Source organism: Leptidea sinapis, chromosome 12 (assembly GCF_905404315.1).
Source record: "Leptidea sinapis chromosome 12, ilLepSina1.1, whole genome shotgun sequence".
Taxonomy (NCBI): Eukaryota; Metazoa; Arthropoda; class Insecta; order Lepidoptera; family Pieridae; genus Leptidea; species Leptidea sinapis.
In genome coordinates this window covers 10,477,886-10,504,872 of record NC_066276.1, presented here as the reverse complement: position 1 = coordinate 10,504,872, position 26,987 = coordinate 10,477,886, and the positions used below count along the sequence as shown (strand labels likewise).

At 36.6% G+C, this 26,987-nt stretch overlaps 1 protein-coding gene across 1 annotated transcript; it reads left to right on the top strand.

Annotated features, from left to right (window-relative positions):
• Positions 1-398: 398 nt before the first annotated feature.
• Positions 399-25,287, top strand: LOC126967145 (membrane alanyl aminopeptidase-like). The gene is made up of 15 exons (XM_050811582.1): positions 399-463; positions 7,251-7,807; positions 9,391-9,558; positions 11,512-11,823; positions 12,465-12,648; positions 13,408-13,652; positions 14,488-14,680; positions 15,582-15,771; positions 16,959-17,059; positions 17,135-17,311; positions 17,768-17,952; positions 18,705-18,872; positions 20,332-20,478; positions 23,050-23,119; positions 24,906-25,287. Exons 2-15 carry the CDS (start codon positions 7,251-7,253, stop codon positions 25,218-25,220), a joined length of 3,012 nt encoding a protein of 1,003 aa, XP_050667539.1. The 5' UTR covers positions 399-463; the 3' UTR covers positions 25,221-25,287.
• Positions 25,288-26,987: the final 1,700 nt, after the last annotated feature.

Here is a 26,987-nt window from a genome sequence, read left to right as displayed (position 1 = left end):
GACACGATCTTCAGAAATGAAGAACATGACTAAGAAGAATTTTACCTAATATTATAATCCATTATTTAGGAACACTGACTTTAAAGCTGGCAATGACTTTAGATAAATAATAACACATTTGTATTACTTGTATAATTGTTTTGGTGCCAAGCGCTGGCAGCTATTTTGGTCAACGGATCAGCCTAGCTATCCAGTATTCTCGGTACGCTTCCCCGTAATGATAGTTTTAATTAAATGTAATTATAGTATTGCAAATATTGTTATAGGATTTGTTTTGTTTAAATAAATAAGTCATTTGGTGCCTTATTCTTAATCTTACAATGAGCTCTTATGGCGCACGCTACTGATTAGGCACATCAGAGATATGATAAAATTTAATTGATACCAGCGAAATATTATGTATGATTACTTGTCGAAGATAATCCAGTTTGCGGCAAGCAGGGTTGAAGTCGCCTCATTTAAGGTAAGTCAAAATTTTAATAGAAATCGTAAATAAATGTATTGTCTATGCGCGTAGGTAATTTTACTAAATATGGAGATTAGAGAGAAAAGCAAAAAAGGATAGATGCTTAGAGACTTAAAGGAACAAGAAGAGAATCGTTAATTGATTGAACATAATTAAGAATATATTTATAAAAAGAGCTTGAAGTTTTTATAATATTGATATGCTAGAACAGGATCCATAATTTTTACACCAAAAAATAATAATAGCAGGATGAAACCCATTGGAAAAGGAAGAGATTATAACAAAAATGAAAGGAAGAATAAAATACGGGCGATCTGAGGTCAGGAAGTGGAAAAGGGGGGTGTTTTAAGGTAAAAAACGGTTTATCTCGATTTGCGGCAAAACTACAAGTCCTATAGAAAAAAGTTAAATGGCAAAGTTGTAGGAAATAAAATAAATCACTTAACAACAGGTGACCCGTACGCTCGTTTGTCCTCCTATTCCATAAAAAAAAAAAAAAATCTACAATTTTTGTTTTCTCACTTTTTTCATATAAAATTTATCTGAAAAATTCAAAAATCCAAATTATTGATTTTTTTTCATCTTTTTCAAAAATGATAATTTTTTACGAAATTTGGTGAAAGTTACCTTTTTATGTCCAAATAAATTGTAATTTATTTGAATTGAAATATTGAATTTTTCACCTTATTTTGACTCAAATATCGAAAAATTATTTTTATTTTCAATCGAAAATTCACCCGTCAAAATGTGAGCTTTTTTATGTAAAAAATATACATGACATTGATAAATGTTAGGAAAATTTAAGACCATCAAAAGGCAATTTATAAAGAATTCATACCCGTTATTTCGTAGCAGCAAAAATATGGATTAAAATTAATCAAATCTATGTAAAAAGGATAATGATTCAGTGGTATTTTATCTTTTTTATTTTTATTGATTAATTCTAATCCATATTTGCCTCAAAAGCGCTTAGTTTAAGTCTAATTGAATAAAGTTTACTTGACTTTGACTTTGTTATTGTCTGTTTCAAATTCTACATTATATAACATTTTTGTTAAAGAAATTAATACGTCGAGTATGAAAAAACACAATTAATTTTTGTAGTATTTTCTGAGAAATATAGAAAGTAGGTTTATCATTCTAATTCTTACGTTTATTATAAGATTGTAATTGGCTACAACATAGATAAAACAAATTTTATATAAAATCGACAGACAATTTACCAAAAAAAGCTTTGAGCACAATAATTCTATTCTGAAATTTAATTGACTGCTCTAACCAATATTTAAATACCGCAATTGTTACTTAGTTACAGATACAAAAAAAAAAGAAATAAAAAAAGGTTATTTGAAACTATAGTACACATTTCGCTTAAAAACAGCCACTAAAATAAAGAAAATGTCAAGATTTATGTTATAATAATGAAAGAATTTTGGTGTTTGATGAATGTAATGTAATTTTCTATCAGACAAACATATAATATAAAAGATAAGAACACTTTCAAAATGATAAACAATGGGAAATGCTCTAGGATTTGATAAGATCCATAAAACTGGTTCGATTAATTTGATAACGACATAAAAAGTATCGTAAGGCACGCAATTGACATAATCCTCGATATCTTTGAAAACAATGATATTCACAACTTCATCAAGATTAAAAAAATGTTTTTTTTTATGACAAAAGGGAAGAGACGTGCATGACGTTCATCTGATGGTAATTGATACGCCATGCCCATTACAATGTAGTGCCGCTCAGAAAAATCCAATAGTTCTGAGTGGCAGTGCAAGTGCGCTCATCTCCTTGAGACATAAAATTTTAAGTCTAATTTGCCCAGTTTTATAACTAGTATATACTTATACTTTCCCTTCAGACCAAAACAAAATAATACTTACACATTACTGCTTCATGGCAGAAAGAGGCGTCGTTGTGGTAACCATAATCTAGCCGGTATTCTGTGCAAAAGAGCCTCCCACTGGTAAAGCCCAGCCGTAAAATCAAATTCAATTAATTGACCTCATTGAAAAGAAATGAAATATTTTACAAGTTACAGAATTGTGATAACCAAATGGCCGAAAAAGCAGTGCAAATTTTTTCAAAGTTCACAAATATCTTTACCTTTTTCCTTTAAATACTGGTTATCATTGTGTGTACAGCTGCATAAGAAAGGAATTGCTTGTAACTAATTCTAGTGGCTCTTAAGACTTAATACAGCTTTAAACTGAAAGGGCAACCGCCCATTGACATTACACCAGGGGTCAAGAAATGTGTTGTCAGCCTTGTGCTCCAAGGATCGCTCAATCTCTATCGTCAAAGAGGTTTGTTACAAGTCCTCGACTAATGGCACATCTCTAACACCACCAGCGTCAGCCATTTGGGTAAGGCCTCCAAAGCCTACACCCCAGCCACCATGAAACTAATTTCATTCAGTTACTTTGAACTTTACGACTTCCTCCATCTCTTCAACCGCTGTAGCGGTGACTAGACCTTCAATAATCACCGTAGTTCTAGGGGTAAGATGGTGCACCTACACGTCACCTCCAGCTATCTCTCTCTCAATTGTTCCCCAATTACTGACTAACGACTATTTATCTATATACTCTATCAGAAGACGACCTTTTTTGGGACCCCTAAGAGCCCTTATCCTCTGGTCAGAGCCCCGAGCCCTAATCCATAAGAAGTTCACCAGATTTTTTTTTTTATGAAATAGGAGGACAAACGAGCGTACGGGTCACCTGTTGTTAAGTGATCACCGCCGCCCACACTCTCTTGCAACACCAAAGGAATCACAGGAGCGTTGCCGGTCTTTAAGGAAGGTGTACGCGCTTTTTTTGAAGGTACCCATGTCGTATCGTCCCGGAAACACCGCACAAGGAAGTTCATTCCACAGTTTGGACGAAAGCTCCTTGTAAACCGCACTGTGGAGGACCGCCACACATCCAGATGGTGAGGATGATATATACTTGTGGCGTGTCGTGCGAAGGTGGAATTCGGCGGCAGGAATTAGGTAAAACAGCTCTTCGGAACACTCCCCGTGATAAATGCAGTAGAAGACACACAATGAAGCGACGTCTCTACGCAACGCCAAGTAATCCAGCCGTTCACAGAGTACTGGGTCCCCGACAATTCGAGCTGCTCTGCGTTGCACGCGGTCGAATGGATCGAGCTGATACTGGGGTGCGCCAGACCAGAGATGACAGCAATACTCCATGTGTGGCCGGACCTGCGCTTTGTACAGCGCTAGAATGTGGGCCGGCTTGAAGTAATGCCGTGCTCTATTAATGACGCCCAGTTTCTTTGAAGCCAATTTGGCTTTGCCCTCCAGATGGCCACGGAATTGGCAATCGCTCGAGATTTCGAGACCCAGTATTCCGATCCTAGGCGAGGCTTTTAGGGAAGTGTTGTCGAAGAGCGGTGATGCGACAAATGGGGTTTTCTTAGTGGTAAACGCGCAAACCTGAGTCTTCTGGGGGTTAAATTGGACAAGGTTCAATTTACCCCATTCCACGACCTTCTCAAGAGAGGACTCGATAGAAGACACAAGTTTCTCCCGGCACTGGTCGACGATTTCCCGAGAGAGACGTGCATGGCCCGTGTATACGGCATCACCAGTGCTGTAATCTGCATAGCAATGAATGTTGGAGGTGTGCAACATATCATTGATATGCAGAAGAAACAGAGTAGGAGATAGCACACAGCCTTGCGGCACTCCAGCATTCACGGGCTTCGGGTTCGAGCAATGTCCGTCGACAACGACCTGTATGCTGCGCCCAGTGAGGAAGCTGGAGGTCCACTTGCACAAGCTCTCGGGAAGCCCAAATGATGGAAGTTCAGAGAGGAGCGTCTTGTGCCATACACGATCAAAGGCCTTCGCTATATCCAGGCTAACTGCCAGGCCTTCCCCCTTGCTTTCAATAGCCGCAGCCCATCTATGTGTTAGGTATACCAGAAGATCACCTGCCGACCGACCATGGCGAAACTAGTATTGTCGGTCATTGATCAACTGGTGACCCTCTAGGTATACCAAGAGCTGACGGCTAATTATGCTCTCCATGATTTTGGAGAGCAGGGAGGTAGTAGCAATAGGCCTGTAGTTTGCCGGATCCGAACTGTCTCCTTTTTTTTGGATCGGATGGACAAGGGCTGACTTCCATGAGTCAGGGACTACGCCTTTGAAATAAGAGTGCCGGAATAAACGCGTTAGCACCGGCGTCAACTCAGGGGCACACGTTCTAAGCACGATTGGAAAAATGTCATCCGGCCCGCTCGACTTCCTGACGTCCAACGAAAACAGAGCTCGCCTAACAGTTTTCTGTCTGAACTGTACTTCAGGCATAGAGCTCTGACACCGCGGGATGGTGAGCGGTGTTTTTCCATTGTCGTCAAGAGTCGAGTTGGAGGCGAAAAGAGCGCACAGGAGATCGGCTTTCTCTTTTGCCGTATGGGCCAGGGTGTCATTCCTCATGTGCAACGGCGGCATGGACGGCTGGCTGAAGTTACCAAGAGCAGCTTTCGACAACGACCAGAACTTGCGTGTTCCGGTCGGGTAACTGGAAAGCTGCTCACCGATTTTGACGACTTGTTTTGACTTTGCACGGGCGATTTGTCGCTTATAAAATCTGGAAGCACGGTTGTATTTCCTCTTTAGAACTATGCAGTTCGGATCCTATGTGCCCAGCGCCGCAACCCAAGTTCGATACGCCTGTTTTTTGCAGTCAGATGCTGCTTTAACTGACGCATCGAACCAGGGCTGTGATCTGCCACCGATCGGTACTACAGAGCTTGGTATAAAAATATCCATGCCCTGTAGTATCACATCGGCTACTGCAACGGCGCAGGCACTAGGATCATCCGAAGGGAAACAAACCCTGCCCCAAGGGTAGGATGCAAAAAAGGAACGCATCCTATCCCAATCTGCTGACTTGTAGTGCCAAACGCGGCGGGTCGCTGGTGGTCTGCGACGTGGGCGTCGTATAGGCACTACACTCCTGACCAGGCAATGGTCGGACGTTCCGAGAGGGGCGTCGACAATGACCTGGTAACCATCGGGATGTGTAGTCAGCAGAAGATCTAATAAGGACGGCATGTGGCTATCCACATCCGGGAGCCGCGTTGGCGACTCAACCAATTGGGACAGATCGTACCCCAATGCAAAATTATGCACAGATCGCCCTGCGTAGTCTGTGGTACGTGATCCAAGCCATTTGGCATTGTGCCCGTTGAAATCACCCAAGACTACGATTTCAGCGGAGGGGATCTGTGCAAGCACGTCGTCAATTGCCGCTTGAACGCAGCCCATGAGATGATCGGTTTCTGCGTTACCACCATGGGACCTGTAGACACACGCATAGATGCGGACGCGGTCCTCTAAATCTACGCGGAGCCAGAGAGTGGACAGGTCCCTACCCTCAAAAATGCCGAGACGGCGACAGCAGATATCCTCCCTAACGTACACACATACCCCGGCATGAGGCAAAAAGTTGTGCTCAATTTTGTACCCGGGATACGTCAAGTATGACGTATCGCTAGGTATCTCGACCTAGCGATAAAGTTGTGCTCAATTTTGTACCCGGGGTATGTTAAGTATGACGTATCGCTAGGTCGATATATCTGCGTCTCCGTAAGGAAACACAAGGCCGGCTTCGCCGTCTCAAGGTGGTGGTGGACGGCGTTTAAGTTGGAGTGAATTCCCCTGATATTGCAAAAGTCCACGTTGAGTGTGGAGCGGGGTGCCGTGGTGTTACTGCCTCGTTTGTCCTTGGTCATGCGCGGTACTGTGCCCTCCCCAGAATACGAAGGGCAGCCCGAGCTAGAGTGCTCGGGGAGGGATTCGCCGACTCTGGTAGAGCCGGTACCCTCCTGGGGTACTATCTCTTTAGGGACCGCTTTCATAATCTTTGTTGGGGAAGGGGGGGGGGGGAAAGGGCCTCCGGTCCTCGACACTAACCTATACGAAACATAGCGGCACAAGGCCGCTACTTCACGCCGGTATTCTGTGCGAGTGTGGTAATTAACTCGGACGAGTCTGGCCCGATTCTGCTGACGTCAAAAGACGGCTGCGTGACTCTCCCACTTCTAAAAAGCCCTTAGTCGACACCCATGGGCCTGGGACTCCCCTATTCTTTTTATGCCCCGGGGAAAGTACAGGGCTATTTATTTGCCCTTGGGTTTAGAAGTAGGTAGTTTAGATGTAATTAATCTATATATATATATATATATATATAAAAGAGAATGTATGTTTGTATGTTCCCTAATAACTCCTAAACTATTCAACCGATCTCAATGAAATCTTTTATAATAGATTTGTGACTTGAAGCTCAAGGAAGGTTTACATATATAATTTATATGGCAAAACAACGTTTGCCAGGTCACCTAGTAAATAGTAATATATAGTAATTACTTCTAAACCCAAAATATTAATTAATTCGTTTGGGTTTTGAAGTATTTCTAACAGCTTTAACCTCCTGTTTGCTTCCGTTGCCGCATGAGACCACCGTTTAGTACTCTGTTAAATAACAAATGATTAGCACACAAAACATTAACTTGTTCCTACCTACCCCTATTATAATTTATAAACGGCTGATGTGTAGAAATGTTAATTATTTACTATATTTGATTTTTAAAAACCATTCGAATTGCAATCATGACAATAAATTAGCAGAAATTTACTTAAGGCATCTTTTCTTTTAAAGCTTTCGTTTTTAGTAGGTACCGTAGTAGTAGTTAGTTTAGTTAAAAGAGCTTCTAGTGATATATTTGATCCCTATTAAATTTTTTGTTTTAGATGGCGAAGAAACTCTTAATATTTTCTCTTGCATTTATCTGCATAAATGCAACACCAACACCACCTGCAGCCAGAAACACAATATTCATAGATGAACAATTAGAAGGGCAAATATTCGAAGCAGTAAAGTTCACATCTGAAATTGATAACTACAATGGAACCTACAGCCCGAGTGATTTCAGACTTCCCACAACAACAAAACCAAACAGCTATGATGTACTTTGGGTCATAGATATGACTCGCCTTGTGTTTACTGGCGAAGTTACAATATATTTAGTCGCAACTCAAGCTAATGTTAGCGAAATTGTCATACATGCTGCTAGCGATCTAAGTATAGGTACAGTAAGACTTCAACAAGGAGCTACTGTAATACCGCAAACAATAAGCAGAGATGATGTTACCGAGTTCCTTGTTATAACACCATCGACTGTTCTCCAGTACAATGCAGCAGATTCTGTTGTATATTCTTTATATATTGAATTCAATGCGGAACTACGAAGGAATATGCAAGGTTTATATAGAAGCTGGTATAGAAACACTTGGAATGATGCCGTACGGTATGTAATACTAGTATGAAGTTTACGTCAATTTTATTAAGGATTGGTCTCCGCTGCGATTCAACTAGATACAGCACTACCTGAGAACAATAGCTTTTGAATTACGGCAACTATTAGATGCTTGTGTGCGTGGCATCTTGACACTCAATGGCATCTTTCGAATTTTGTAACATACGCTTCGTGTCATTTCACGTTGAAATTAATAAAATACAAAATACTTACTGATGATATTATGTGATAACATGGTCTTTCTTATTTCTTGTAATATTATTTTTACAAAGCAATGCTACGCATCTCGGCATTTTAGTTTCAATTATAAGCAAAGTTTAACAGAACATGTGGCACGTCAACGTCACTCATTGAACGAGACTGACTCGAGTACATCCATTTGGGCGTAGTATTACTTGCCGCACTTGGCGACTACGCCTGCGATATCTAGTTGGAGCGCAGCATAGACCAATCCTTAATCTAAGCGTATATCGTTTATAGAGTATACAAGTTATTGGACAGTATATTGTTCCTAATATCTATTATCTAATTGACTAACTAACAACCACCATAAATTTAAATATGGCTGATGGAAACAGTTGTTAATGAAGTAGGATATGAAGAAGGTGCTGACGATAGTGAATCGATTTTGTTAAACTGGATTCTGTAGTTTATTTATTTAATAAAGTAATCAACAGCGTACACAAAAATTATTTTTACAATCTTAATCTAGGTTTTACATAAAACCACAAAAGAAAAGATTACAAGAGCGCGTGTGTGTGTGTGCGTGTATGTGTGTGTGTGTGTGTGTGTATGTGGGTGTTTGTGTGTGTGTGAGTACTGCGTTTTTATGCGTTACCTATTTTTATTATTTTTTACGATGATGTTTTATTATTTACGTTGTGAGGAACGTTGTGTGTTAGGAATACAATGTGCTTCTCTTACTTATAGGCAGTGAAGCACATTTACTTAGGATATCAGTTGATTACCTGATATATTTTATATTATTATATGATAATTTTATAATAATAATATATTATTTATTTCGACCAACAAAGGATCATAATGTGTTTGTAACAAAGTAACTTAAAACCTAGTGTTAGTAAAATATATCTTAAAACCTAAGCCTTCCTAACTTAGGACAAGACCGACTTGTCAGCACATGTATCACACAGCAGTGGTTCAGGTACTGACAGTCGAACCTGTGAGAAAATACCATCAGAATACCATTGGGGCTATCCCGGACCCTACGCAACAGGGACGTACACCGCTTACACATAGTCGAGTAAAACACGTGTGCCTCAGCAAAAACATCCACGATGCGCTGCAGTATCGTGGCAGCTCCAATAACATTCTGAACGCATTATTATACTGAGCACGTAGGCCATTGTACTGCTTCTGCGCATAGTCAACCCACAAACTGCTCGTGTAAAATGAGGTGTTAAGCTTTAAAGAGTGTAATTTTTTTAAATCTGCGGATGATCATATTTACCCTAACAGACAATGCCCTAAGCTCCCTCTCTCGATATTTTAACAAATGATTCCAGATTTATGTGAATTTACATACTATTAAAATTATCTAAATGTTTGCACAGTTGGATGGCCACAACACAGTTTCAAGCAACTCAAGCGAGGGGTGCTTTCCCATGTTATGATGAGCCAAGCTTCAAGGCAGTTTTTAATATTAGAATACGAAGACCTACCGGATTCAGAAGTTGGTCATGTACAAGGCTCGATTATACGGATTCCAATATTGGAGTAACGTAAGTATTATAACTGAGTGATATAAAAAACCAGCAAGTCGCATATTATAAAGGTTATATAGAGAGGAAAATGACATTAAATTATTTCAATGGTAAAGGGAAGCGCATCTTTACTCAAAATCATACAGTTAAAATGAGCTCTAATCATTTATACGTATTAAAAAAACTACTAACTAGATCACGTTCAAACCAATTTTTAGTAGAAGTTTGCATGGTAAACAAACAAACATGGTGGACAAACGCCCCCCCAAAGATTTCCACGACGATCGGTACTGCCCCCATCCAACGTATTCAGGCGATCTTGACCAGATCGTCGGTCCATCTTGTGTGGGGCCTACCAACACTGCGTTTTCCGGTACGTGGTTGCCATTTGAGGACTTAACTGTCCCACCATCAGTCCGTCGAACTATGTGCCTTGCCCACTGCCACTTCAGTTTAGCAATCATTTGGGCAACTTAAAGAGAAGCAATGTAAAGGTTTGCCATATAGTTTGCTTTTGACAGTGATTTGTCATCTAACCAGATAGTATAAATCCAACACATACAATAATATATTAGCGTATAGACAAACAAATTGCGAGAGAGAAGAAGTTCTAACGGTAATATAGCAAGATAGAAAAGGAAAGCAAATCTATTGTTACTGGAAACGGTTTTGATTGAAAATTCTAAAGCTTCTTACAGCTCTTCCCAATATTCAGTCTCTTGAGATAAAAATCGTAACTATCGTTAACTTTTCTGTTCCAATAAACTTACCGACGGTAGCTCACCTTATCCGTACACGCTGTCTGTCAATGGGACGACGTATAGCTTACCAGCGATAGAAGTTTGTATGGAAAATACAATTCTTGCGTCCCAATATAAGGCGATAAGGATGACTTATCGGGTATATTGGGTTAGCTTTAGATTATTGACAGCTCATTAATGACAGTAGAAGGTAGTAATTTATCTCTTTCTGTAGATAGAATATTGGGAACGGCCGTTAATATTTTGAATATTAATCCACTAGGTAACGCACACATTGACAAATCAATATTGGTCACGTATTATCGACATTTCGTCTATACACTAATACATTCTAAGTATAACATAACATAATATAATCTTAATATTATAAATTACGTGACACGTTGTTTGTCCGCGATGGACTCCTAAACTAACGAACGGATTTTATTGGGGATTACTTCATGGAGTGCAGTTTAGTCCAACTTAAGAGATAGGATAGTTTTTATTTTGATTTTGGTGCCATAATTATTTTTATTTTCAATATTTGTTTTGTATGGACATATTTTCTGTGAGAGAATTTAGTGACGCACGGTTTGACAGTTCCGCTGTTAAACAATTTCGTTATAACAACAGTGAGCATTTTTTACGAAATAATTCTTGATGTTTTGAAATATTATTGGCAAATTCCTATAAAACAGATTTTTTTTTTAATTATCTACAGAACAAAGTCTGTTGGAACAGCTAGTTATTGATAATTAATATATTATATTAATTATCAGATTTTTAGAAATGAAATGAAAAAAACTGAATGAATTATTAAAACTTTCGTGAGTCATTATTAAATTATTTATAAATCTTTAATTTAATTTAATTCTATAGACGTTTTTATACTTTAAATAATATTGATACATAATATATAATTTTTTATTAAAAAATGGCTCTGTCCTACATTGTACTTAAATCCTACTACTCCATAACATATCTAAGTGATCGCTGTCCTGGGACTAGATTATGACTATTTTATAGCAATAGCAATGACATTACAATATTGTATATTTTATTAAAAAGAGCCCAAAAAATGCTGGGACAGTTTCTTGCGCAGCTTCATCTCTCTCAGAGCGCCATTTGTTTCCGAAGCTGCGGTAGTATCTAGTATATTAGAAATGACATCAAAAAAAAATCTAAAGGAATCAATTTTGAGAAAATAAATGCCTTTTATGCCTTGTTTAAGCGGATACGAAGATGACTACTACCTCCCAACTCCAATTATGTCTACATATTTGATCGCATTGATCGTGGCTGAGTATGAGTCAGTACCAGCAGTTGACTCCAACAATACCTTAGTGTACGAGGTCATCACAAGACCAGGCGCATTGGATCAATCTGATTATGCTTTCGAAGTTGGACAGAAGCTTCTCGCTGCAATGGACAACCATACTGGCATTCCATTCCTTTCTATGTCGCAGAACTTGAAAATGACACAAGCGTCTATTCCTGACTTTTCCGCTGGAGCTATGGAGAACTGGGGATTACTAACCTATAGGTTTGTATTTTTTTTTATTCAATTGTCTTTTTTATGAAAATAAGGGACGAGACTAGCAGGACGTTCAGCTTGGTAATTAATACGCATAGCCTTGATTATAATTAAATGCCGCTCAGGATTGTTGTAAAGCCCAAAAATTCTGAGCGGCACTACAATTGCGCACGTCATCTTGAGACTTGTTAAGTCTCGTTTGCCCAGTAATATCACTAGCTAATGCTTACATATTGCTATACAATCTAGCGGGCATCCTGTGGAAAGGAGCTTCCCACTGGTAAATATGAGTCTTATATGAGATCAGACTATTGTAGGTTTTAGAAGCTGAAAAAGTAACAAAACTAGAGCTAGCAGTGTCAATAAAGGATACAGAAATTCTTAATAATAGTATATTTAATTAATTCATTGTAAAAAAAAAATGCGATAATCTAGTAATATGAAAAATAATTACCTATAGTTACTAGCCGATGAAGAAGAATAAAATGAAATAAAATAAAATTAAATAACATAAAATAAAAAATAATTGTTTTGTCTCATACAATCGTCAAATATCTGAGTCATGCCTTTGGATGCAAGAAATATTGGATATTATAATATTTGTACATTCCTTTATCACAATATTATGTTTGATTTTATTATTGTTACAGGGAGGCGTATCTGATGTACGATGAAGAACACACTCACGATAATCTTAAACAAATTATCGCCTACATTCTATCGCACGAAATTGCCCATATGTGGTTCGGAAACCTGGTAACTTGCGATTGGTGGAACAACCTTTGGCTAAACGAAGGTTTCGCAAGATACTACCAGTACTATTTAACACACTGGGTATGTAGAACTTACTTTAGTCCACACACGAACGACGGTGATAGAAACCTATTGATTGAAAGAGAAACGAATAAATAAAAAAAGTTTTCATTTTATTTTTACAATTATTGAAATACAGCTAACAAATATTACAAATTATTGAACTAAATTATGAATGCCAATTATAAGTTTCCACGTTTTAAAAAGTTCAATAGAAAATACTATAGTCTTAAGTAACTGAATGAAAATAGCATACACATGTAAACATACATTATTAATACATAAAACATATTCAATTTAAATTTATACATATATTATACTTTATTAAGGCTAACTGCAAAAAAAACAAAGTTTAAAAAAACCGACTTCAAAAACTCGATAGTGTAATATGTAAATAGAGGTTTAATTTGATATACCTCTTATAAAAATCTTATAACTTTAATAAATAAAATACTATTATTTGTATGTGCTACCTATTGATAGGTCTGAAGTCGGTGCTTGCCCGCTTGAGTTGTTTGGTTCTAGACGAAGCTATCCCCCTCAAAGTCACGCGTGGCGAGTGTAGGTACTTGCTATTACATTTGGCTTTGCACCGACTACAAACCTATCAATAGGCAGCACATACAAATAATAATATTTTATCAACATATAAGATTTGCATAAAACGTGTATTAAATTAATGTAATTTTATACTTTTGGTTTTTGAAGTCGGTTTTTTTATGCCTAGTTTTTATTAATGTGTAAGTTATAATTTAAAAGATAATTCTAAATTGTCTCTAGGTTGAAGATTACATGGGCTTCGATACTCGTTTTATTGTGGAACAAGTACACACCTCTATGTTGGCTGACTCAGCTAATAACCCTCACCCACTGTATCATCCTGCGATGGAAAATGATCCCGACGCGGTCTGGGACATGTTCTCAACTATTTCTTACAACAAAGGAGCGTGCATTATTCGAATGACAGAGCATCTTCTTGGATTTGAAGTGAACAGACTTGGATTGCAGAATTATTTGGCGGAGAAGTAAGTAAAAAAAGTAGCACCTTGACGAAAGTATTTTTTTTTATGAAAATAAGGGACCAGAAGATAAAGACTTTCAGCTGATGGTAACTGATACACCTTGCCCATTACAATGCAGTGCCGCTCAGGATTCCTGAAACATCAAAAAAATTTTGAGCGGCACTATAACTGCGCTCGTCATCTTGAAACTTAGATATTAAGTCTCATTTGCCCAGTAATATCGCAAGCTACAGCGCCCTTAGACCTAAACACAGCAATGCTTACACATTACTGCTTCATGGCAGAAATAGGCGCCGTTGTTGTTTCCATAATTTAATAATATTAATTAAATAATATTATATTCCTTAGCTTATAGTTTATTTTTAATTATTGTCACATTTGCTACTATGTCACTGTTTTCTTTGTCACTTTAGTTCAAAATAATAAATGGAACTGCTAGGTCTGTTTGACTATATACTGTGTATAATTTGAAAAACAAAATTTTATGAACGAAGCGGAGCCACAACCAGAGAGTTGAACAAAGCGAACAGAGTTTTAAATAAGGCGGTACTCGAACGGTTAGTTCAGTTGGTTAGAGCACCGGCACGGAACGCCGGAGGTCGTGGGTTCGAATCCCGCATCGTTCATAAAATTTTGTTTTTCAAATTTTATTTGTGTATTAATCCTAGAAGTGAGGGTTATCACTTTAAAAACATAGCATATTGTTTATATACTATGTAATTCTTCTTGAATATGACTGTTTGTTTCCTGAATGAAATAAATAAAATAATCTAGCTGGCATCCTGTGCTAAGGAGGTTCCTTGGGGAAAATAACTAAAATAGGAATAAAACTGAACAGGTCATTCACAACGGCATTACCCACGGATTTATCAGGAGCCTTACACAATGCTGCTGTATCTACTGGTGCCATTGCTGCTTATGGATCAGACTTCTCTGTGGTCGACTATTACAAGACCTGGTATGAACAGCCTGGCGTTCCTGTGGTTAATGTTCAAGTTGACCATCAAACTGGCTCTATGTTGATCAAACAAGTAAGTCAATAAATTATCATGTTGAGGTTTCTATATTCCAACGAATAGTTCAATTATAAAATTCGTGGGAGTAATTAAATCAAACACTTTTAAGGGATTAAATTTATTAATTAAAGATTAAAGTATTTATGCGTAAGATTTACATTTTTATTTTTATATTTATTTTAGTTAACGTAACGTAAGGCTCTTGAAGCCTTCGAGACCTCGTTTTCAGGGGGACTGCAGATGAAGGCTTTTCATCTAATGTAAAAACGCAGTTTTGTAACTGAGTTTTTAACTGTAATTGCTTACACGGCGTTTTTACCCTTTATAAGTGTTTTATTAAAATGTGAAATACTCGCGTAAATCAAAGAAAATTCTTGTGAGTATGTTTCATGGCGTATCAAAATAAAATGTTTTTAACTGTTCACTATTGCTCAAATAAAAATAAACAAAACTAAAAATTTTATACAATACATTTATTTATCTCACATTCTTTTGTATTTGACAAAATTCTAGTTACAAAAAAACAATCATTTATACAGCATGACCGGTCAGACACTGGTGATACTCAAGGATGTGATATTAACAATAATATAATATAATGAAAAAAAAAATAACAAAAAAATAAATATTAATTGACTTCTTTGTGAACTAAACGCATGGGCATGCGGCCATATGGCTTACTTGCTAATTGCGGGACCCTGAAGTAGGAAGCGGAAAGTCGGATCACACGGATCAGTCGACGCTTGCGCTTAGCGCGGTGACGTAACAACACTTCATTTCTTTCAACAAAAATTACATAGTTGGAACAAGACTTACCAGCCATTCTGTATTTAATTAACTTTAGTGTTGTGCACAGTATGTGAAAAGTGTAAAAACTCTACACAACCTTTTTTTTTTAAATGTGACTGTATTTCAGGCCCGTTTCAACATAAACACTGGTATCTCGACAGACAACTTGAACTGGCAAATTCCTATTACTTTTGCATCAGCCAGCAATCCAGATTTTACGAACACAAAACCAACTCATATCTTACGTGGCACCACAATGGTTATTAATCGTGGATCCGTTGGGGATGAATGGGTTATATTTAACAAACAACAAACTGGTAAGTTTGAATCAAATTTGCATTATAATTATAAGTCATAGATTTCCTATTTACACCACTTTTTCATGGTTATTTCCTAACGGCCGCTCCCAATATTCAGTCTATCTCTTACTTGAGATAAAATTCGTAACTATCGTTGATTTTTCTGTCCCAATAAACTTATCGACGGTAACTCACTTTATACGGAAACGCTGTCTGTCAATGGGACGACGTATAGCTTACTAGCTATAGAAGTTTGTATGGAAATTGCAATTCCCGCGTCCCAATATAAGAATGACTTATCGGGTATATTCACGGCTCACCAGACAAGGTCTACATCTGATGGTAAATATAAAGTACCTAGAGTTAATAATTATTACGGAGATAGAACATTTAAAAAATCCCATATGTATTCAATAGCTTACCAGCAGATATAAGACACGAACCTAATAAAATAAAGTTTAAAAATATGTTAAAAAAACATATTGGCAATCTGGACACATTATATATTAACACTAGCTGACCCGGCAAACGTTGTTTTGCCATATAAAGTATAATTCACGCGATAGTTTTATAAGTAATAAAATATTGCCTATATTATTGCCTGTACATGATTTTGTTCTATTGTCAATCGTTTTTGCAGCGCACGCAAAAATAGGTTTTCGATTTTACACCTTGTGTTACAAAATAGCAATTTTATTACGGATCCCTAATTTTGAAAAAAAAAAAAACATAGCCTATAGCCTTCCTCGATAAATGGACTACCCAACACTGAAAGAATCATTCAAATCGGACCAGTAGTACCAGAGATTAGCGCGTTCAAACAAACAAACAAACACTGCAGCTTTATAATATTAGTATAGATTTAAATAATAAGAGTCCTTAGTAATGTTAAATAATATTGTGTTAAATTTTTCACCTCCACGTTTATAAATAAAACTGCGTAACTTTACATATATTTAAGTTACTAAATGTTATAATTAAGATTGCTTAGATTCCACAGACAAACCATCAAGATGGTTTTGTGGGACCATTATTTTATTTAGTCATTGTAATGTCAAAGCTGTAATAAAAAAATAAAAAGCTCCAGATTATTGACAGCTAATTACTGACAGTAGAAGGTTATATATAAATTTATCTCTATATGTAGATAGTATATTGGGAACGGCCGTAAGTAGGTATGTCACTGATTTTGTTGTATGTTTTAGGTTATTACAGAGTCAACTATGACCCGTATACTTGGGATCTTATTATCTTGGCATTGCGAGGGGTTAATAGAACTCAAATACACGAATACAACAGGGCTCAGGTATAGATTTTGGACTAAAAACTATTTTTTTTAATTATACCATTCTGTGTTTTAAAATGACGATTATGCTTTTAGATTGTGGACGATGTCTTCCAATTTGCCAGATCAGGGCTAATGAACTATACCAGAGCATTTAATATTTTATCATTCCTTGAAGGAGAACAGGACTATGCACCTTGGGTCGCAGCTCTTTCTGGTTTCTCTTGGCTGAGGAATAGATTGGCAGGAACCACAACTTTAACAACACTTGAAGTAATACTGATATCACTTATATTACTTATCACTACGTATTTTTTTAATAAGTCAATCTTTTTGCAAATTCTTATTTTATTCAATAGATCAAAAAATGACACTTCATTATGAAATTACCACTTCAAAAGCGTTATGTGGAAAAAGTGGAAGAATTTGAAGAATGGCAATGACTCTTTAAATCAATATTTACTGGTACCGAATTTTACCAAATACGCATACAATCTTTGCAAAGCGATTTAAAAATTTTTAAAAATACAAAAAGTCCAGTTGATGGATCACACGTAAATATATAAAAGCTTTATGCGAGCATTTTATCAATATGTGAAATAATTTTTGCAAAAAATAATATAAGTAAAATAACTTTTGTATAACCAACAAAAGCATTTAGAATAGTTAAAATTAATTAAGTAATTGAGATCTACTAATAATATTTTAATGACATAAAAATTATTTTAGGCACAAATTGCACGGTGGGCAACACCTCTAATGAACAGTCTGACTTACCGACCTATTGCCAATGAGTCTTGGATGAGGTCATACTTACGACGACAGCTGGCACCTGTCATGTGTAACATGAACGTACCTGAATGCATAGCAGCGGCAAATACACAATTCCAAGCTCTTGTTGTCAGTGGAACTGAGTAAGTCCTTCCACACATAGTTTAAATGTACATAAATATCTATAAATATCGTTACATATTTTGTATTTTATAGTCTTTTATGCAAAAGTTGTATAAAGAGGGTCATAAAACGCAAGTGGTGTAGGTTGAGCCGCAGGCGAACATCGCAATTAATGACGCCACTAGCTGTTTTTGACCTGGTCATTGAACGTTTCGCGTACATTTCGCATTATTATTGGATATTAAAATTATTTTATCTTACATCTTTAAGCGAGGAATTCATGTATATGTATTATCTGAATCTCGGAAACGGCTCCAACAGTTTTCATAAAATTTTGTATACAGGGGATTTCGGGGGCGATAAATCGATCTAGCTAGCTCTTATAAAATGTGAAACAGATACAATAACATTAGAATATAAGGGTAAATTTCGCCACTATATATACAAGATTATAATAGCTCAGATGGGACATTGGGTGATCCGGAAAGCAGAAGTCCCCGGTTTGAATCCAGATGTCGTATTAGTTCTTTTTGTTCCAGTTTTGTACATTCTTAAAAGTCCGAGCAAGGCTCAGTCGTTCGGATTTTAATAATTTGTTTGCCGACACCCCTTAAGATATTTTCACTGTCTGTTTATTTTATTTTTATATTGGAGGGTTAGTTTAGTAGTTTGGTACATATGAAAATAGTTTTAAAATTCTTTACCAATAGGCAAATGGCTTATCCCTCTTATAATAACCACCAAAGCAAATTAATGACAACTTTTTTTTCAGAGTCCCAGTTAACAACCGGAATTGGGTGTATTGTAATGGTCTTCGAGCGGGTCTGTACACAGACTTCCAATTTATGTTGAGAAGATATAACGAACACAACGTCTACTCCGAGAAGATTCAGCTTCTTCAAACTCTTGGTTGTACGTCCAATGCAGTTGCTTTGAATGAGTACGTGTTTAATTTATCTGTATTTTTATGATTGGGATATTTCTTTGCACGATTGGGATGCAGTAGTATGCAAGCATTTTCGTGTTTTGGTTTGAACGGTGACGTAGCTACAAAAATTACTGGGTTTAAGAGCCTTAATATCTTGTGCGCCTTAATAACTTCTTAATACCATACTACACGGTGGTTTCATGCCGTTGCCATATGGCGACGTGAACAGACAGGACGTTAACTTCCTGATAATAATTGCCAGCGACCTTGAGTTACATGACCGATAGGAGTTTATTTAATGGACGCCCGCCCGCCATTTATGTAACAAAGTAGTCTGTAGTTCATTTTCGTCACAAAGTAAATGGTGTGATACCGAGAAAAAACTTGTTTAACTGTAGAGAAAAACAGTAGTTTAAAATAGCTCTGAATTAAATTATTAAAACTTTCGTGAGTCATTATTAAATTATCTATTAATACGGCTTTACTCACGTTTTTGTCGGTGTCGGTACCGACTAGTTTCGGACTGAGTACTCTTCAGTAAGAGGTGGGACGTTATCGCGAACCCACCACACTCACCCTGATGAAGGACCTCCGAATGGTCCGAAACTAGTCGGTACCGACACCGACAAAAACGTGAGTAAAGCCGTATTAATAGATAATAGCTCTGAATTATTAACTATAACCAATAGCAAACATTGGCAACTTTCAAATAAGACTTAAGGGTACGTGTAACAGGATACAGTAGTATTCATAGCTCCAAATGCAATTTTTTACAACAAAACTTGTGTAAAAACACTTTTATTCCATGTATTCGGCTTACTCTTCGCCTTAAGAGTGTAGTCTCAAAGTGACGAGCGTAATTGCAACACTGCTTAGAGTTTTACTTTTTTTCAAGAACCATGAGCGGCACTGCATTGTAATGAGTAGGGCGTATTACATCTCATTATTCATGTATAGCCTATGGTTGTTCAACAGTGATATTTTTAATGCAATATACAAACTCATGGTCAAGGTTACTACGCATTCTAATTATAAAGAGGAAAACTAATGTTTTCCGCTTAGACATAAAGTTGATATTATTTATTTACCATTAAATAGGTGGTAAATTTTCTCTAAATTAGCAATTTTCAATAACATGCACACTTGGTCTTTGTTAAACTAATTTATATTGCAGTAAAGGTAAATTAAACTACCGTATAATATATTCAAATTTTGAAAACAGACATTTATACTTATATATTTAATACGTCTAGATAGTCCCTTGCTGTAATGCAACGGATAAAACAAGCTAGGAATATTATGTTAATGTGCGTGATAAGCTACGTCTTACACTCGCGATTTGTATGACACATTGTGTTGCAATTTTTCAACTTTTTCACAGCTATCATAGTCTATTTAGAAGTATAAATGATCTTATCGTGTGTTTAAACTATCTATCATAGGAACACTAATTAATTATTTATCGATACAGGTTGCTTAATCTGATAGTATCAGAAAACTACGTGGTCCGTCCTCAAGATTACAGCACAACCTTCAATAATGCGCTGACAGGAAACGAAGCAAACACTCAGATTGTGTTCAATTTCATACAACAGAACTTAGAAGCAGTATCTGAGGCGTAAGTTAAATATATTTCTATCTTTATCCGTAACATAATTTCAGATTGAATCATTTGTCAATCCGTTTCTTATCATAACCCGCCCAAAAGCAAACAACGTAAGTGACATATCTCTATATATATATATTTTCTTTAAATTAATGATTATTTCAAACAAATATGTGAAAATGTTTTCTTCTACCGCATTTATCACGGGGAGTGTTCCGAAGAGCTGTTTAACCTGATTCCTGCCACCGAATTCCACCTTTGCACGACACGCCTCAAGTTAGGATATCATCCCCACCATCTGGATGTGTGGCGGTTCTCCGCAGTGCGGTTTTCAAGGAGCTTTCTTCCACGTACTACAAAGCTGTTGAATGAGCTTCCTTGTGCGGTGTTTCCGGGACGATACGACATGCGCACCTTCGAAAAAAGCGCGTACACCTTCCTTAAAAAAAAGAATAAAATGTAGAACAGGTTTGTGAAACTTATTAAAAATTATTATTATTAAAAAGGATTTTGTATAATAACGGTAAAAATTACAATTTTACCAACGAACATAAAATGAAAAATTCTGCCTGTAATGTCCCATGCTTGGTCACGGGTAAAACCGTTGGTCGGTTGGAACTGGCATTCCATTCAGAAAACTATATCTTAATAACTTTAACGTTAATTTCAGTCAATAATTGTTTATTTTTATCACACCCAGATTCACTTTTAGTACAGTTAAAAAATCTTATAGTGAAAATCATATCAATCCTTAATAACTTTACAATTATCTAGTAACTATAGTGTCTAATAATCACAATAATTGGTCACAATCACAACATTGCTTATTCTTATAATCACAGATTTATTTCATAATTAAACAATCTAAATAAATTAAAAACAGACTCATTTAACATAGCCACAAATATCACATTTTAAGAAATTCGTGTTTAAAGTTTAACAAATATAATAGTGTATGTCATTTAACGAGTGACGGACCCGCCCATGCGAATTTATATAGAAAACAAGGAATAGTTATTTTTAACCAAATAAGTCATTATATTGAGTCGCCAATCGTACACTTTGTGAAAAATATCTAGTCAAAAATTTATGCGAAAGAAAAATATTGAAATTCAATGCCGTTACAAAAATTAAAAAAAAAATGCTTCATTTTGAGATTTTTTTTTCATCTATTTAGAACATTATAAGAATTATTTCAAACGTTCAAACTAAAATTTAAAGTCCAATAAATAACTAATAAATAAAAAGCATAGCTTAAAGGCCGGCCACGCATTTCTTTACAAACCTGTTGTTGCGGATGTCCATTGGCGGTCGCCTCACCTCTCCCCATCCCGTAAGCCTCTTACCCGTTTGCCTTATCACTCAATAAGGAACAGTTACTCGGAGAAAACCACCTATTGAAATATACACAAGCCTTAATAGGAATTACGTAACCAATTTTGTGTTCTTAACTCAATTTCGACATGATTATGGTTTGGAACGTTTTCTGGAATTACGTCCTGATGAGTCTTTCAAATAATCAACTTACACATTAATAGACTGCTTTACTGAGTAATTAAAATAGGTTTTAAAAAAAGTCAGAGCGTCAACAGCCTTTTCCGACAATCTGTTTCTGATTTTTGTGATAATGCCACCGGAAAATGGTAAAACTCTCTCGTTTTCAGCAGATGTCGGCTAGGTCTTTCCTACTAGGCTAGGCATTTTTAATTATTTGAAAATAAAAACGATTACCTACTTTGCGTTGCGTTGGGACAGTAATTATTATTGCCATAACCTGTTGCATCGGCTGCGTAGCGCTAAAATTATTTAGCGCTACGCAACGATGCCGGGCACCTAGTTGAATTTCGTTTTTACACACTTTTTATTAGCTTCACCTGTATGTATGTATGTTTGCTTGTAACCGACTCATTTGGGCACGATTTTGGCCCACTTGCCAAAGGGCCAGATTTAGTTCAAACTTCGTAGATTTATCGAGGACCGATGACCAAATATTAATTTAATAAGATAAGATTTTTGTTTAATCATCAATATAAGGCAGGAATTGAAGTTTTGAAATTTTAAAATAATTTTTTTAGTTTGGTTTTTTGTGAAAAGCGTTTTTTTTAGTTTTTTTTAACTACTATTTATTCACCAATAGTCTGGATTAGTAAGTGATAGTAAGCACTGGTGGGACCTACTAATATATCCAGCTAAATGTGGGTGATCAATGTCAAACACCGCTGTCTATCGGTGATGTTTAGGCGTAAGTTATATAAATAACGCCCAAACTCTAGCAGATTTTGGTGAGACAACACGTCCTGAGGATGGCTCGTGTAGAGGCGAAACACGTGTCGAATTGTTTAAAGACAAATATTGGCGGAATTAACACTAAATAACTCAAATAATTTGTATAATTATGCATTTCCGCAAATTAACGCCTACTTCAATAAATAGGCGTAAGATGTTAAAAACCAAAAGATCTCACTCGAAGACGATTTTAAGATAACTTGAAGATAAATATTTTAGCTTGCTTATTTGTATCTATGGCATATATATATACACAATATTTATACATGTATATACTCAATTAAATATGATTTACAGTTTTTATTCGCCAGCGACACCATTGGCAAATGTTGCTTCAAGGCTTAGGACACCTGCACAAGTGACTGAGGTAATTACTATATATATATCTTTGAATTGCTTTTCAGTGAATAGTTTCATGTTTACGTTTATTTCAAAGTACTTCAAACTGTTTAATACTAGAGGGGGGCACCTTTGCACCGGATGCCGGCTAGACTACGGCGCCTATTTCTGCCGTGAAGCAGTATTAATGTGTTTCGGTCTGATGGGTGCCTTATCTGGTGAAATTACTGGGCAAATGAGACTTTACATAAACAATATATTATGTTTTTTTAAAGTGATGACCCTCATTTCTAGGATTAATACACAAATAAAATTTTAAAAACATAATTTTATGAACGATGCCGGATTCGAACCCACGACCTCCGGCGTTCCGTGCCGGTGCTCTAACCAACTGAGCTAAGCGTTCGAGTACCGCCTCGTTATAAAATTCCGTTTGTTTTGTTCAACTCTCAGGTTGTGGCTTCATTGTTAGCTCAGTTGGTTTGAGCGCCGGCACGGAACGCCGGAGGTCGTGAGTTCGAATCCCGCATCGTTCATAAAATTTTGTTTTTCAAATTTTATTTGTGAGACTTAACATCTTATATCTCAAGGAGACGAGAACCAAAATAATAATAATATTTCTTTTGGTTTTATATAAGTAGTTTTTATTATTTATATTTGAGTTGATATGAAATAACTACCGCCAAGTTTCACCTTCGCACGACACTCTACAAAATAGAATATCATGCCCGCCATCAGGATGTCTCGCGTTCCTTTACAGTGCGATTTTCAAAGCATTTTCTTTTACGTACAACAAAATTATAGAATCCGCCTTTTTATGGTCGAGGACCATCAAAAAGGGTGGTCACCTTTCTAAGAGGCCGGCGACGCTCATGAGATTCCTCAAGTGTTTCAAGAGAAAATGTTTCGCTGGCGGGGATCAATGAACATCAGAGAACCGTACTGTTATACGGGACACTGAGTTGAGCTTTTTAAAAAAAACTTTATTTATTAAAAACACTTTAACTGATAAAACTTATAATGATTGGAATTAGAATACAATAAGAACTTAGAATAATTGAGTCTGAACTAATCACAACTGAACAGCAGAGGAGTTTGAAATAGACTGGCTCTCCGTTGTATTAACAAAATCCACGAGTATTATATCAAGCTGACATAGGCCTAGCCAATGTACAGAGTAAGCAATATGACATACATCATGTATGTATAACAGTACGTTTGTCCTCCTCTTAACGTCACGAAGAAGTGATAACCCTCACTTCTGGGACTAATTTATCATATTAAACTTGACAACAAAATTTACGAACGATGTGGAACTCGAACCCGCGACCTCACGCGTTCCATGAGAGCGCTCTTCCAACTGAGCCAACCGTTCGAGTGACGTATCGTTGATCTTGAAATGTGGGTATGTCTTGATCAGCTATCAGGTTGTGGCCTCATCTACAGAATCTACTTTACAGTTGACAACCTGCTCAACTCCAATCTTTGCATGCATGAGATGTCGCTCTTTCAATCTTTTTTTTTATGAAAATAAGGGACGAGACGAGCAGGACGTTCAGCTGATAATAATTGATAGGCCCTGCCCGTTACAATGCAGTCCCGCTCAGGATTCTTGAAAAACCCAAAACTTCTGAGCGGCACTAGAAATTGCGCTGGTCACCTTGAGACATAAGATGTTAAGTCTCGTTTGCGCTGTAATTGCACTAACTAGTAATTAATCTAAGCAATTAAAAAAAAATGGAGTACCGCATCGTTCATAAATTTAGTTTTCAAATTTAATTCGTGAAATTTTACCCCTTTTATTTTTTCCACAGTTCCAAGAATGGTTGAACCAAACCCAGACCATTTTGGGTGGTGCGTACTATACTGCATACAGTGCGGCCGATTCTGCCCTTGCTAGTATCGCGTTTGCAGAACAAATCCAGGGTGATCTTAACAACTACTTTGTAAACGGTGATGACCAGATCAGCGGCTCAACTGTTGCCCCAACTCAAGCCACGACACTCTCAACTTCAGCGAGACCAGGCTTAGAAGAGCCCGTCACTCCTCAACTACCAGATTCAGCTGTTACCACTGCTGTTTCAGCATTTGCGCTTACAATAGCAGTGTTAATCAACCGTTTCTTATAAATACGTAGCTTTAAAATCTTGTTGTAATATGAAATAAATTATTTTAAAATATATTTTCTACATAAAATGTCATTTCATTTTAAAATGATCCTTAAGTTTTCCGTAAATAGTTATAACTAGCTGATCCGGCAAACGTTGTTTTGCTATATAAATTATTTTAAGAGTAAGACCGTTTCTTGGACATTGCAACATTACTTTATTTTTATAAAATAAAAGGTAGCCTAAGTTACTCCTTATTACATCAGCAGCCAATAAAAGTCCCGTCAAAATCCGTCCAGCCATTTCAGAGATTAGCCGGAACAAACAGGGTACAGTTATTTTGGTGTAAGTAAAAACAATTATTTCAATATTACAAACAGACACTCCAATTTTATTTGTATGTATAGATATGGATAATGAACGATTACAAAAATATTAATCAGTTATAATAAAATTTATTACCGCTCAAATTATTTCACACAATGGATTTATTGGTAATATTAATGATTAATATTGTAAAGCCTATCATAAAAATTTTATAATATTCTTGATAGTATATCAGTACTAATTAAGTAACTGTCTATAAGTACTAATTATTTGCTACTTGCTAGTGGTTGTCTTATCATTACGAGTACCTGTCATTTTAACTTTTTACTTGTAAGGTTCCGTACTCGAACGGTAAATAAAATCAAATCAAAATCACTTTATTCACGTAGGTCAAGGAAATGACACTTATGAATGTTAAAAGATTGTATTTCCTTTTATATCCACCGCCACTTCGGAAAATGTTGGGCTAGTAATAAGAAGAAGAAGTACCAAGTTTTTGAAATCAACAATTATAGCTCCATCTGTCTACAAGTCATTTCGACCTGTATAGCCGAGTGGTTAGCGATCCTACCTACTAAGCTAGAGGTCCCGGGTTCGAATCGCGGTAGGCGCAAGCATTTATATGATGAATATGGATGTTTGTTTCCTCATGTTAAAATGTATTCATGTATGTTTATATGACTTTATGTATGTTTAAGTAAGTATACTGTATTAAATATACCATCGTTTTGTAACCCATAACACAGGCTGTATATGCTTAACTTGGGGCAAGATAATTTGTGTAAAAAGTGTGTCAATAGTATTATTATTATTTCAGTTGCAATATATTATGTAAAGTGATGCAACAAACATACTCAAGCGTCAAATATGTACTCATTTTTTTTTCTTACTTGTGTAGAGTAAGAAAAAAAATGTAAATTAATACCTATTAAGAGTTATTTAGAACAGTAGATAAATCAATACATACACCGCAAATAAAGAAAGGTAGTTTGCGAGTATTTTATTATGTTATTAGCGGGAACTAAGATTCTTGTGTCCGTTTGTACGTCCATCTGTCAGCAGACTTTAATCAAGAAGTTGAATTCGAAATTCTAAGAATATTTCTTTTACAAATGTATTTACTGAGTATGCCAACTTCAGAACCAAAGTCACAGATATGGCCCAAATGATTGCGAGACTGAAGTGGCAGTGGGCAGGGCTAATGGTTCAACGGACAGATGGCCGTTGGGGCAGTAAAGTCCTCAAATGGCGACCACGTATCGGCAGACGCAGTGTTGGTAGGCCCCCACAAGATGGACCGACGATCTGGTCAAGATCGAATACGTTGGATGAGGGCAGCGTAGCACCGATCGTCCTGGAAATCGGTAAAATGGGGGAGGCCTTTGTCAAGCAGTGGACGTCTTCCGGCTGATGATGATCATGATGAATCTCTTTGGAACCCTTATTGTGTGAGTTCGACTC